General features: G+C 50.0%; 1 protein-coding gene across 3 annotated transcripts in view; it reads right to left on the bottom strand.

The window, feature by feature from the left end:
* The window catches only part of Slc66a2 (solute carrier family 66 member 2), a 36,807-nt gene extending 25,581 nt beyond the window's left edge, over positions 1-11,226 (bottom strand). For 2 of the 3 annotated variants that reach the window (XM_052742654.1, XM_052742656.1), the window contains exons 1-3: positions 11,107-11,226; positions 10,308-10,644; positions 3,837-3,970 (exon numbers count right to left, since the gene is read on the bottom strand). In XM_052742654.1, the coding sequence (XP_052598614.1) occupies positions 3,837-3,970; positions 10,308-10,510 (337 nt within the window). In that variant the 5' untranslated portion in view covers positions 10,511-10,644; positions 11,107-11,226. Of the gene's footprint in view, positions 1-3,836; positions 3,971-10,307; positions 10,645-11,021; positions 11,047-11,106 lie in introns of those variants that run through there. The other variant, XM_052742655.1, reaches the window with a different exon arrangement.
* Between the last annotated feature and the right edge of the window lie 3,113 nt (positions 11,227-14,339).

Below are 14,339 nucleotides of genomic sequence, written 5' to 3'. Positions count from 1 at the left end.
TTCATAGGGCTGGGGGAATGGCTCAGTGGGTACAGACACTTGTCTGTGCAAGCATAAGGACCCGGATTCTGCTCTCCAGAACACACACACAGAAAGCTGCTATGGCTATGCCAGCCTAGCTGGAAAATGGTGATTTCTAGGTTCAGTGGGAGACCTTGCCTCGAGGGAGTAAGGCAGCGTGCAACAGAGGTTACTTGTCCTAACTAGTATGTCAATCTGACACAAGCTAGAGTCATTTGAGAGGAGGGAACATCAATTGAGAGGGAGGGCCCAGCCCACGATAGGTGGTTCTAACCCTGGGATGGTGGTCCTAGGTTCCATAAGAAGGCAGGCTGAGCAAAGCTATGAGGAGCAAGCCAGTAGGCAGCACCCCTCCATGGCTTCTGCATCACTTTTTGTCTCCAGGATCCTGCCCTGTTTGAGTTCCTGTCATGATTTCCTTTGATGGTAAACTGTGACATGGAAGTGTAAGCCAAATAAGCCCTTTCCTCCCCAACTTGCTTTTTGGTCATTGTGGTGGTTTAAACAAAATGGCCCTTATAGGCGTGTAGGGAGTGGCACTATTAGGAGGTGTGGCCTTGTTGGAGTGGGTGTGGCCTTGTTGGAGGAAGTGCATCACTGTGGGGGCGGGCTTTGAGGTCTCACATGCTCAAGCTACACCCAGTGCGGCTCACTATCTTCTCTTCTGCTGCCTGCAGATGCAGAACTCTCAGCTCTTCTCCAGCACCAGGTCTGCCTGCTCACCACCATGTCCCACCATGATGATGATGGACTAAACCTCTGAAATTGTAAGCCAGCCCCAGTTAAATACTTTCCCTTGTAAGATTTGCCGTGGTCATGGTGTCTCTTCCCAGCAATAGAAACCCTAAGACAACACCCAAGTCCTCCTCTGACCTCTGTATGGTGTGCGCCAGTAACATACACATACACATAAACAAGTTTATACTAATTACTCTTTTTTTCAACTTTTTAACATTTATTTGTCTGTGTATGTGTATGCGCACATGCATGGCATGACATACGTAAGTTCAGATAATAACATACAGAAGTCAGTTCTCTCCTTCTACCAATTAGGTCCCAAGGATCAAACTCACGCTGTCAGACTTGATGGCAGGTGCCTTCTTCCTAGCTCTTCATTAATTATTTTCACAAGCAGTTTGCCTGAACTGTGCCTCATGAGGCCCACAGGGCTACCAAGCCATATTTATTCTTGGCATGGAGCTCAATGGTTTGTTAGGAGGCACCAACCTTCTGTGTAAAATGCAGCTGCAGGCAAGAAAGCGAGGTATCTCCTGGGCCCCAGGGCTCAGCAGCTGCAGGACTAGGAGACCAGACCATGGGCTGGCACCAGAGTGCCTTTCTGGGTTTTTTCACACACCACCCTCCTCCTCCTTCTGAGAGATGCCAGAAAATGAACCCCCACGTTTCATTAAAGCTACACTCAGGAATACATTAGGATCAGTGACTTGAGCAAAGCAGACATGAAACTCTGTAAATATGAATTAGACTCAAAAGCTGAAAGGGCTGAAGCTGTAAATATCAAAAATTCTCTGGCTGGGTGTGGTGATGCATGCCTTTATTTCTAGCATTCGGGAGACAGAAGCATCTCTGTGAGTTTGAGGCCAGGCTGGTCTACATGGTGGGTTATAGGACAGCCAAGACCCTATCTCAAAAAAACAAAATAATAACAGCAACAAAAATAATAATTCTCAGACAAGCACCACTGCCCTATGCAGAGGTAGAGAAGTCTGAGGTCCAGTGACCCTCAGGTTTATGAGGTGGGTCTTGCTCTAGTCCTTGATTTTAAATTAGCCACAAAGGAGACCCAGAATCATGTTCTTCCTCAGAATCCCACATACTAATCACATCTGCAGAGGCCCTTCCTAAATTAGGGGGACATCCCTGGGGTCAATATTATGCCCATAACGGGCCCCGATAAAAATTCCTATCCCAGTCCTAGCTCTGAAAACTGTGGCTATTCACTATTTTGACTCAATCCTAGTTACCAAAATACAAACATTGCCTTATGCATATATAGGGCAACACACAAGAGAACAATCGGGACTCCACTGACCACCACTTTATCATCTAAACTGTCTTGTGGTATTACACTTCCAACCCCGGTATGCTCTCAAAGCTCCCTAAACGCACTGTCTGTCACCTGAGGTGAACAGACAAGCACAGCATGGTTCTGAGTAAATAAAACTCTGCTCTAGGTCTGCTACACTGCATACAATGCAAACCTTCTGTAGCAATCATCTGACATGGGTCACCATCAGAACCAACACACATGGCAATCAAAGCCACAAACCAATTCCTGTATCTGCAGCCCAGAAGCGGTGCAAACCCACGGCAAGCCTCTGGCTACAACCGTCTCCTTAGCCTTTCAGGATTCCCAGGTGCAAGCATGGGCAGGACCCAGCCCCCTGTAGCCACGATGGCATCGGTTTCAAGTGGACGCTGAGGCTCAGAGAGGGGCTCAGATCTTGTTATAGGGAAGCTTGGAGCATAGAGAAGAAGGGCAGGCAGGTCATGCTTCTAAGAAGCAAGCCCATGGTACCACGTAGAGCCCTGAGAAGCCTCAGCTCCTACGTGGTATCCTGTTTCCGAGACAGAGAGAGAGAGACAGACAGAGAGAGAGAGAGAGACGACAGAGAGACAGAGAGATGGGGGGAGGATTCTCAATATCAGCACCAGCACTGGTGTCGTTCTAACAAAGATACCAGGAGGGTGGGGAAGAGACAGATACCCAGGAGATTAGGGATGACATCAATGGGAAGAATGGATGACAACCTGCCAGAAGATGGACGTGAGCTATCATCCTTATAGGCCTCGCCCCCAAAACCGGGTGTGACCACTGTCTACGAAGACAGGGATGGCATCACCTGTGTTACTAAAACCAGGTGGAAACAGACACACAGACGAATCCTGTGAATGGGGGAAAAGAATGATCGGAAATAAAAATGTAGTGACACCACCTCCACAGCGGGCCCCCAAACTAAACACGAAACCAAACACTTGTATAAGCAAGTTTAACACACGCTAGCTTTCAGACCAAAGCAAAGGGAGAGCTGTACTAGTTCACTAGTGGAAAGAGAAAGGAAGGCTTTTGCTGGGTGTGCTGCTCATGTGCCTATATTCCCAGCACTGAGGAGGCTGAGGCAGGAGGATTGAGAGTTTAAGGCCAGCCTGAGTTATGGAGAGAGAACTAGTCCTAAAGGAAGGGGGAGGGAAAGGAAGAGAACCAGCATTAGGAAGAGGAGGAGGCAGGATTTAAGTCCCCTGCACCCAAGAAGCCCGCCAGGCTGCACTGACCGCAGAGTCCTGTATCGGAAAGCTTTTGTGAAGGGAAGGCCAAAACAGCAACAGCAAGTGTTTTGTGTTTCAGACCCTCAGACCACAGAACACGCAGACCCTGGGTGTGTTCTACCTTAGTGGGTGACTGTGCCGTGTGAGGCATGACTAATGGGCACACTGATGAGACTTCAGTCCCCTGGCAGCTGCACACAGAAACGACTCTGGCTTCTCCAGTTCTTCTGTGACAACACGCAGTCAGGATGTGAACAAAAGTGCCAGGAAGAGGAGTTAAAACCTCACCCAGATTCCAGGAAAGACATTCTTAATTGTTTCAAACTGTGAAATGGTTGGTCTTTTACAACATAGAAAATACTACTATCAATTACAGATAACCGCCATTTAGTGAAAAGAAAGCGGCCTAGATAACACTGAAGTGTTTTGGGTTTTTGTTTGTTTGTTTTGTTTTTTGTTTTGCTTCACAAGAGCTAAGTTTTGTCTATGGACTCAGCAAGACTTTCTGGGAGACGTCACACACCCACCTGCAAAGGAGCGGCGTTTGATGTTCAGCTCGTTGGCCACGCGGACCTCGGTGCAGAGCTTCAGCATCAGCAGCATGGTAAGGATCATGACTATGCTCTGCCACAGGAGCGGGGACTCGAAGTGCCTTCCAAACCTGGGGGAGGGAGAGAGCCCACATCAGGAAGGAAGCAGATGCCAGGCCCTGCTGGCACTTCCACAGCCCTTCCTCAACCAGAGCCTGAGCTACGTACTGGAAAGGAGTCCAGGGGAGGGTCTCCAGCACACCACAGCCCTAGCACGGGCTGCTTCCTCTTCCAGGGTCGTGTGGAACTGGGCTGGAATGGGGGAGGGCCAGGTGACCCAGGTCAGACTCAGCAGGAGACCTGGAACACCATGCCCAAATGAGGCTTTTCCAAAGCCACATCTCCCCTCCATGAACTCTGTGACCTAGTCACAGATACCCACCCAGGGCCACATACTGGTATGAGAGGACCCTACCCACCTACCGTCCTGTCAAAATCTATTCTTAACCAGGCAAGACACTATTTCCAGACCACAGTAGCTCCACTTCCTCCCTGAAGAGGAAATGTAGCCGGGTGCCAAATTTCCAGATACATCCTCCACTTAGAAGAGGAGGCAGCCAGGGACACCCCACCAAAGATCCTTCCTCTACCCCAGGCCTCCTAGCCCAGGGCCGCCTTCCCTCCCTAGTTACCCCTCCCCCAACCACTCTAGTGGCTTCCACTAGTGTTGAAAAGTTTATCAACTGGGCCATCAGCTTTGGAGGGCAGAACTGCAATTCAGCAACCAACAAGGTCTGGGGAATCACACCCTAGGCAGAGCAGAATACCATCGGGCTGTGGCACAGACACAAGCCCACACAGCTCCTCTCCAAAGGCAGGTCCCAACACAGCCTCAACCTCACCACTGTAGGCTAGAACTGGCCTCAGAGTTTGTTTGGCTTGAAAGTTATTTCCAAGACCTTAACTGGTGGTTAGCACGTGAAATTCAAGAGAATCTCCACAGCAGCCCCACAACTCCATCTCCTCCTGAACACTGTGAAACCTAGCCACAGTGCCAGGCTTTCTGTCCCTGTCCTCGGCCCCTCACTACACTGGTCTCCTGGGACAGGAGTGACCTCCAGGCCTGAGGAGGGCAGACAGTAAAGCTTGTTACTGCAGCTCTGGAGCCCGTATACAGGAAGGGCACAGGGGGAAACGGTCTTGCTGATTCATAGCCAGCACCAAGTCTGCCCAGGGACACATCCTATCCCATCATCCATGTGGCTACTACTATGCCAGGAACTTGCTAAAAAGCAATCCTCAAATGAAAACCAAACACTCCTATAGACCCACACTTGGGAGACTGAAGCCAGAGGATCATAAGGTCGTGGCTAGCTTGGACTACGTAGCAAGTTCCAGGCCAGGTCTGACAATAAATAATTTACAAAATAAATGCATTTCACAAAACTCTGCAGTGACAGCAATTTGTAAAGGAGGAGCTGGAGACAGAGAGACAACCTTGCTTGCATCTCAAAGACTGTGTTGCCAGGCTTGTGTGTTCCATGAGGAAAGGCTGTCCCATCTTGCACAGCACACAAACCCTTTCATTGACCCAAAAGCTACCTTCAGTTCCTGAAAGTTGTGCCTACAAACAAATAGTTCCCGGTCAGAGAGAATCCTAACGGGCTTGAGGGCCTTCAGAGAGCTCTGGACATTCCCAAAACAGCTCCCCATGGGGTGTGCTATGGCCCAGGGAAGCAGAGCCAACAGTAAGGTATTACATGAGGGAGGGCAGGCTGGAGGGAGGCTCCCCTCAGCAATGGGGCATGTCTTGGTTTCCTGTGGGGTGGCAAGCCAAGACTATCTTCTAAGTCCAGGACAAGTCCTCTGTACAGATTTCAAGGGCCAAATGTCCCCTGGGAGTCCAGAAGCTCCACAAACTAAGCAGATGCCTGAGGTCAGGACAGCTTAGGGAGCTGACAAAGAAAAGGGACAACCTAGGCACACAGTGGATATGGAGCTGGCCCAGCAGATGAGCTCTGTTCTTAGGATATGCCCCAGGGTCCTGTGGTTACCACACTACCCTCAGATCTGTACATCTATGACCCACCATCTCAGAGCCTCAGTATTTTCACTTGAAAATTGTAAATCATAACCTTAGAGTTACCAGGAGGCAGAATCAAGCCCTTAGTTGTTGTGGGATAATGCTTGTGTACACTGTCTTAATAAAATGCTGACTGGCCAGTAGCCAGGCAGGAAGTATAGGCAGGATAAGCAGACAAGGAGAATTCTGGGAAGAGGAAGGCTGAGTTAGGAGACACCAGCCATCTAGGGAACAGCATGTAATGGCACACAGGTTAAAACCACGGAAAACGTGGCAACATATAGATTAACAGAAATGGGCTGAGTTTAAGTGTGAGGGCTAGTCGGTAGTAAGCCTGAGTTAATGGCCGAGCAGTTTTAATTAATATAAGCCTCTGTGTGTTTACTTGGGTCTGAGTGGCTGCAGACTGGGCGGGACACAGGAAAACTTCCAGCTACACTTAGTTGCTCTAGGAACTGTTCTTCCACTGGCTATCTAGCTGGCAATTTGTTCACAAAGAGGGTTACATGGGGAGGGTACATGGGAAGGTACCACTTCAGGGCCACATGAGGCTGAAGGCACAGTTTCCCAAACAAACTGACACCTGCTACTAGAAGGACTACAGAGAAAAAGATCAAGGTTTACGCTTTCATGTGCCACATCAAAGTCAATCTTAATGAGCTTGATGGTCGCAAGAACAGAGCTGAGGATTTGGCTGGCTTTATTTATGGGAAGGCAGCTTAAACAGGACACAAACTTTCAAAAAGCATGACCCCGAAAGACATTAAGGGACAAAATAAACAGGAAACAACACTTAACATCGTCAATTTTAGAAGATATAGAAAGGTGCCATTTCTTACCAAAATAATGCCAACCATCTCCTCCTGAGTATATCTAAGAATGTTGTTCCTCTCCTGCTTAAGACAGTGGGTTAGCAGAACGCATCTGAGGTCAACTGGTGATTGTCACCACACAGCTTGGATGGTGAGTCCAACAACTCCCATAGGAGTGAAAGCTGGTACATGAGGAGACACGTACTGGAGTGGGGTGCACAAGGTTGACCAAGTCCAGCAACTGGTTCTCTGGACAACCTCTCCAAGTTCCAAAGTAACAGAAAAACTCCTATGGAGGAGGTTAGATATCTCTATGGCTACTCCCTACATATCAAAGGAAACTTATCACCGTAGTAGCAGAATGTTACCGCCTCTCAGATACAGTGTTTCACGCTCACAGCCAAGACCTGCTGGCAGCAGTGGTGGAGACTGAGCTCCACCATCCTCAGATCTACCAGGTCTGCGTGGAGAACTCTGCTCAAGCAGAACCTGGCGCCAGTCTGGCGGCCCCCCATTCTTGCCCTTCTCTACTTCGAGTGCCTACCTTGACCTGCAAACATTAGATAACGGATCACTTGGCCCCAGCTTCTAACATCAAAAATGCAAAATCCTGTAACCCACATTTCATTGTGAACAGCCTGCTAAAAGTGACGAGGATTAACCTCATTATAACATGATGAGGATTCTAAGAAAGAAAGGCTTGAGAGTTTCACAAGTTTCAGCATCCCTAGGTTTGCACAGTTAAATCAGTCTCTTCCTGAAAGACTGTCCAACCTTTAAAAAAAAAAATACTGCGCACCAAACCTCCAGTGAGTTCTGAGGTGAGGTCTGTGTCCCAGTCAGTGCTGGAAAACTGCTGAACATTCTAACTTTCATAGTTTGAAGGGCTCCCATCTCATCTGGAGTCTGCCACACTTAGGTCCTGCTCTCCTTCCTGGGGAAGCTGTGTAAACAGGGAAGGGGTGTGTGTTCCAGGAATTGTTCCCACTGAAGCGCAGACATTGCAGCCTTGGGCTATGTGACCTCCAAGAGGATGCTGAGCTGTGAAACCTTGAGAGGGACACCAAGACTGGGGCCACGGAAGGTTCTATGGAGAAGTGCAGAAGAATCGCCATAGCACCTTGGAGCATCAGTGTCTCTATCAATGGGCAGCAGAATCCCAGACACTGTCCAGACCTCTGGCTTTCATGCTCCGAGGATATGGAAAGACACTCCCCAGGTGGAAACCATCAGGAGGGCCAGGTCCCTCAGCTCCTCCCTCCCTCACAGTCTTCTAGAATGCACTGGGAAACTATGCGCAGTGCCCACAGGAGCCCTGGGTGGCTCAGGACATCCTGGGATATGGGTTCTACTAAAGAGGCCATTTGTAGACAAGGCTTGGCTTCCACAGAAGGCAACCAAGCCCCAATGATGGAAGTTTTTGAGGTCTTCCCAGAGGCCCCAGCACAAAGGCAAGGGGACCAGACCCCTCCCCACTGCTGCGGCACACAAGGAAAATTGCCTCACTTCTGATTGCTCCAAACCAGGTCAGTAGTCCAATCTTGGGCAGTACTTGGAGAAAATGTATTCCTCAAGACAAAAAGTGACTACCCTATCCCTACCACCATAAGCTAAACAGTGAGGGTGGGCTACACTGGGCAGCCTGCCTGAAATCAAGGCTCCATCCTGGGCACACAGAGCAACAGTATGAGCATGGTCATATGGAAGGATCTGCTTCCATTCAACCTTAGATTTAATTAGGGCTACTTCACTGCACCCAGCCACAGTGACAACCCAGCTGGGGACCTCCACCCTCCTCCCAGGGGAAAGCAAGAGGAAGCAATCTTTGAAATGCAACTTCCCAGCTTTTTAAAAACAAAAGTGAGAACTCAATGACCCCTTCCTCAGAAGTTGCCTGGCCCAAAGACAAACCGCAAGGTGATGTCCTCCAAAGCTGCTACAGTGACCAACTTCCTCCATTTCAGAATCAGCTCCCTAGCTTACCTCCTAACAGACCCAGAAAAGAACCCACTCCAGGGACACAGGGGCCCAGCACTGGGACAGCATGCCAAAGTGCAGGGTGAACTCTCTCCTCATAAATTCAGGGTGGACACCTTTGACAACGCTCTAAACTGTACAAAGTGGGTGTGTTTTTATTTAGTGGAGGCTTACTGCATTTATTTCTGCATGTGTGGAGGTCAGGGGACAGTGAGCAGCAGCTGAGCCTCTCTTTCCACCATGGGGAAGAGACTGAACGCAGCGCGGGCAGCAAGCTCCTTTACCCGCTGAGCCATCTTGCTGACCCATCAATACATTGATTTTAATTCTAGTTAGTAAAAACTCAGGTCATTTCGAACAGTCAACAACAAGTCAAAGGCAAAGAACTTTGCCACCAACTCTCTGGATCCCTTCCCCCTGGCTTCTGCAGGCATCTACCTTCATGAGAACTGCAAAACCTTCGTATGTGCAGAGGGGACTTGGAATTGGCCAGAAGGAAAACTATAGACATTTAGCATGAAGTGAGGAGACTTTTTTTTTTAATTTCCTCTGAAAATTCATCCTCTCAAGTATGTATGGGATAGTCATGGTGGGGCATGCCTTTAATCCCAGGACTCGGGCGGCAGCGGCTGGAGGATCTCTGAGTTTGAAGCCAACCTGGTATACAAAGTGAGCTCCAGGACAGCCAGAGCTACATAGTGAAATCCTGTCTCAAAACAACAACAACAAAAACCTCATGTACGTACAGTTTCAAGAATTATTAAAATTAGGGGATGGGGATTTAGCTCAGTGATAGAGCGCTTGCCTAGCAAGCACAAGGCCCTAGGTTCGGTCCCCAGCTCCGGGAGGGAGGGAGGTGGGGGGGGGGATTATTAAAATTAATTTCAACTTCCTTGGCAGAATGCAAATGAAAATGAGAGGAAGTTGGCCCAAGAAGGCCGAAAAAACAGACTCCACCTAAGTATTATGGGGAAAGTCTGACTTCCTGCCTGAGAAAATCCAAGCCACATAAGAAGTCAGGGAGAAGCTGGGCGGTGGTGGCACACACCTTTGATGGCAGCACTCGGGAGGCAAAGACAGGAGAACTTCTGTGAGTTTAAGGTCAACCTGGTCTACAGGACAGCCAGGAGACCCTGTCTCTAAATAAATAACAGCAACAAAAGCAGAAGTCAGCAAGAAAGGACAGCAGAGGCTCTCCCCACAGGCGAGCCTGGAGAAGATCCTGTTACTAACGCACTTTATTAATTTCTCACCCTGGCACCCCACTCCACACACTAGAAAGGAAAGGCAGGGAGGGATTCAGGAACTATGCCCAGAGAAAGGCCCCAGGGTGCATCAGACAAAGGTAAGCTCCATTAAATGAAAGAGCAGATCTGGAGGTATTTGACTCTCTGCTCCAGCCCTGCCAATCTTCCTGGAAATGCCAGTCCTAGTAAGTTCAGTAACAGCTCGGGCTACTCGATCACCATCGAAGCATAAGCGTCTGTTCTTCCAGAGGTCTTTCAGGGGAAGACAGCTCCAAGCTGCCACTTGAAAACCCCAAGAACAAAGCCATCTCTCCAGCAGCGCTCCCAGGTAGGAAAGTCCTGAACTTACCAGAAGAGTATCCGTAAAATATTGGCCACCAGTAACACCAAGCACACGTGGGTGGAGAAACCGTCGGCGTTCTGAGTCCTCCGGATGTCTCGGTACTGAGGGATGTATGGCACCACCCCTCCGAAGACCATGGCCCCGGCGGCCACCCAGGAAACCAGCTGGTGCAGCGGGACCAGAAGCCAACCCAAACCTTCCGCTTCCATCGCCAGCACCGAGGCCGCGCTGCCAGCCAGCGGCGTCCACCTGGTCCAAGCTCCTTTGCGCTCCCTGAGTCCACAGGCTGACTGTCACCTCCACATGGCCGCCACTATCCTGCGCAGTCAGCCACCATCCCGACCTGGAACGGGGAACAAAAGGTAAAGCGCTGACAGGAGCTGGACCAAGACGCACCTGTGCCAGACCTGGAGTCTAGGCAGGGCCTGGGAGCTTTGCGCTCCGCACCCACAGCCTCCGAAGCCCTGGCTCCCAGGGGCGCGCTGCGGGGGTTCCCGGCACAGCCAGGACCGATCCTGCGCCCAGGAAGGCTGGGGAGCTGGAGATGCGCGCCTGGCCCTTGGCCGGCCTCCCAGAGACTAGGAGCGCATACCCCCGGGTTAGGGGAAGCAAGGGGTGCACCGCCCCAGAGCGGAAAGCCCCGGGGGTGACACCGCCCCAAAACGGGTTCAGCTAGTGGGGGGAGGGGTGGACGCGTGGCCCAGCGGGAAGCATAGCAACCTGGACCCCGAGTCCTCAGGTTCCCCAGGGAGGCTCCGCCCCACAGCGAAGAGCAACCAAAGTGAAGTAAATCCACGACCCTTACCAACCACTCAGCGCTGGTCGGTCCTTCTGTCCCTCAGTCCCAGCCAGAGGAAGCCCCGCCCCGTGACGTCACAATGGCGGGCACGCCCACTCCAGGATCCCACGGCTACCCCACTGGGTCCTAAAGAGCGCACTGCAGGGTAGGACCGAAGTGGTGGCGGGCACTCAGCTCTGTTCTGCTGTGTGTGTGTGTGTGTCCTAGATTAGGAAAAATTCTACAGGGAGGCGCTTTCAGGCCAAGTGACCACGTGAACCTATCTCCAGCTAACGCCGCGCTCTGGGCACAATGTAGATGTAATAATGCCGAGCCACTAACAGCTGTGAGGATGAGATACTTACTGGGTGTTGAAAAAAAAGCTGTATCACAATGGCTAGCTCTAGGAGGCCTAGGACGCCATCCTCCCCTGGATCCGAGAGGTCTTTGAAATCCTCTGAACAATCCCACGGGGGGCTGGCAACCCTTACTCAGGATCGGAGCTTGGAGCTGCTCACTACCGACTATAGGGCTGGCGTCAGCACGCTACAATTACTGAGCCTCCTCTCCATATGTGAGGTCAGTCCTGCTCCGGGTGCTCATTTACTGGAAAAGAACATCGGAATTCCCAAGTACGTCTCTGACCTCAGACGGACCCTGGTAGGCTGGGCAAGTTGAACCAGAAGAACCTGCTGCCCTGCCTGTCAGGTGTGACCTATGCAATGAGGCACCAGATGAGAAGGTGACCGCAAACAATAGGAAACATATCAAAGTCTGCCTGGCGTCGTCCTCCTGTATAGGAGGGGCAACATGAGCAGGGCAGCCCCCGCCCTGCCCCGCCCCCGCCCCCAGAACACAATTGACCCCCCCCACCCATCTCACCAGGTGGTGCCCGTTTCCCAGCTGGTTCGTTTTGTGGTAAATCATTATAAGGCTTACCGAAGATCAATTCCAAAGAAGCCCGATTGTCCAGGGGCCAAGAAGACACAGGAAGTGCTTTTCCCTCCAGCAGAGCCCACAGCCCCCAAAGCCACTTCCTGGATCAACACACTCAATACTCAACACCAGGAAGGAACAGGAGGTAGAAGAATAAACAGAAGGAAGCCATGGCCCGACTCGGGGAGGGGCAGTAAGTGTTTCCATTTAGCACATGTTCAACCACTCCCCCACCTCCACCCCTACCCTCGGCGGCTCTGAGATTCCCTTGCCCCCCTCCCCCCGGACTCTCACGATGCATTTAAGGGGTTACATATGGTCACCTTGTTTGTCCTGAATATCCCAGGGGCTGTGGACACACAAGGGGGGGCTTACTGCTCAGCATGTGCCAGAGGCACCTCCAGGAGCCCAAATAAGTGCGCACAATCTTGCATTCCGGTCCAGTACTGCACACCATGGTGGTCTCTGGTAAGGCGAGGTACCATCTGTAGAGTCCTACGTGCTTTTTTAACATCACCATATCTGGGTTCTGAGCCCTTGGTCTAGAGTATCTGTGTGCAACAACATTCAGTTCTTGCCAGGTGGTCCACTAGCACCTGAATCCTCGAATTCCCAAGGAAGAAAGCCAACAGAGCAGTGCAAGGCTGAAGAATGGCCCCCAGAGATGTTTTACCATAATTTCTGACAGTTGTGCAAGCTGTCGTGTGTGTGTGTGTGTGTGTGTGTGTGTGTGTGTGTGTGTGTGTGTGTAGGGGGATCTTGTTTTTGCAGGTGTGGTTGCATTAAGCATCTTGAACTGGACCCACTCAAGATTGGGAACTGTCCAGGGAGCCTTTAAGTACAATGGCATGCATCTTCACAGGAGAGGGCAGATTTAAAAAAGACACAGAAAAGAAGGCCAAAGAAGATGGAGCAGAGAGAGCTCAAAATGCAGCCTTGCAAGCGGAACTGAGCCAAAGGTAATCTATGATCCCAGTATGTGGGAGGTTACCCGTAACTCAACACTGCATTTTAAAAAAGCATACATTACAAAGATATTTCAACTGTTTTTAAAAGAAACCAAAATGCACTCAAATAGCTACCACCGAAAGAGTTCTTTTACAAAAATTTTAATGATAATTTCCATAATACAGAAAGAGTAGTAGGAGGATGGGAGGCCAGGACAGAGGAGGAAAAATGGGGAGGGATAGCTAACACTAAAAGCTGTTGGGGAACATTATTTTAAGGTGTCTTACTTTTGTTTATGTTGCATTTGTCAAATTCTGTAAAGCTGTGTTACTGTGCCTGTGTAAAACACCTGATGGTCTAATAAAGAACTGAATGGCCAATAGCAAAGCAGGAAAAAGGATAGGTGGGGCTGGCAGGCAAGAGAATATATAGAAGGAGAAATCTGGGGGAAAGGAAAAGAAGTATCCAGAGAAGGAGGAGGACTTCAGGGGCCAGCCACCCAGCAACACAGCAAGCCATGGAGTAAGAGTAAGATTTACAGAAGTAAGAGAATGGGAAAAACCCAGAGGCAAAAGGTAGGTGGGATAATTTAAAGTTAAGGAAAACTGGCAAGAAATAAGCCAAGCTAAGGCCAGGCATTTATAAGTAAGAATAAGCCTCCATGTGTGATTTATTTGGGAGCGGGGTGGCGGGCTCCCCAAAAGAGAAAAAAGCAAAAATAACAACAAAAGGCCTTTTGAAAAGCCATTTAGAAACCTACCAGAGTATAGAAGCTTCCTAAAATAAATACATCTATGAAAGTTTAAGTGGAATTACCCTATAATGGGGGTTCAATATCCCAGCTAGACATCACACACTACCAAATGAAACTCTACCAGAAATTTACCCTTTTCAGTTTGTTGGCCAATGTGGTCCCATAGACCTCTCCCCATCCCAAACATTACAGGCTATTGCCAACACTGTTGGTTACCCCCCAGAACTTGATAGTCAGATACCACATAGTTATGTCATAGAACACGAAGAAATGTGGCCGGTGGAAGCTTCAACCCTATTGGCTGGTACTCATAGTGCTATGCGCCCTGCAAGCTACAATAAGGACGTGCAAAACCAGACATGCACACTGGTGCAACAGTGACGTGAATGGTGGAGTACTCAGAATTCATCCATGTTCGGAAGGGAGGTTGGCCCCTCGGAATCAGTACAAGACAAACCCAGACACCAAATTCTCAGCACCACGGAGGGCAAGGCGAGGTGGGGGTGGAGCTGAAGAGGCAGCAGCGGCTGCAGCAGTGGTTGCAGCAGCAGCAGCAGCAAGCAAGAGAGTAAGAGAAGGAAGAGAGCAAGAGAGGGTGTTTCTTCAGGAGTGGGTTTTTAAG

This window comes from Peromyscus californicus, unplaced genomic scaffold (genome assembly GCF_007827085.1).
Source record: "Peromyscus californicus insignis strain IS unplaced genomic scaffold, ASM782708v3 Scaffold_17__1_contigs__length_78620276, whole genome shotgun sequence".
Classification (NCBI taxonomy): domain Eukaryota; kingdom Metazoa; phylum Chordata; class Mammalia; order Rodentia; family Cricetidae; genus Peromyscus; species Peromyscus californicus.
This window is presented reverse-complemented; position numbering and strand designations above follow the sequence as displayed.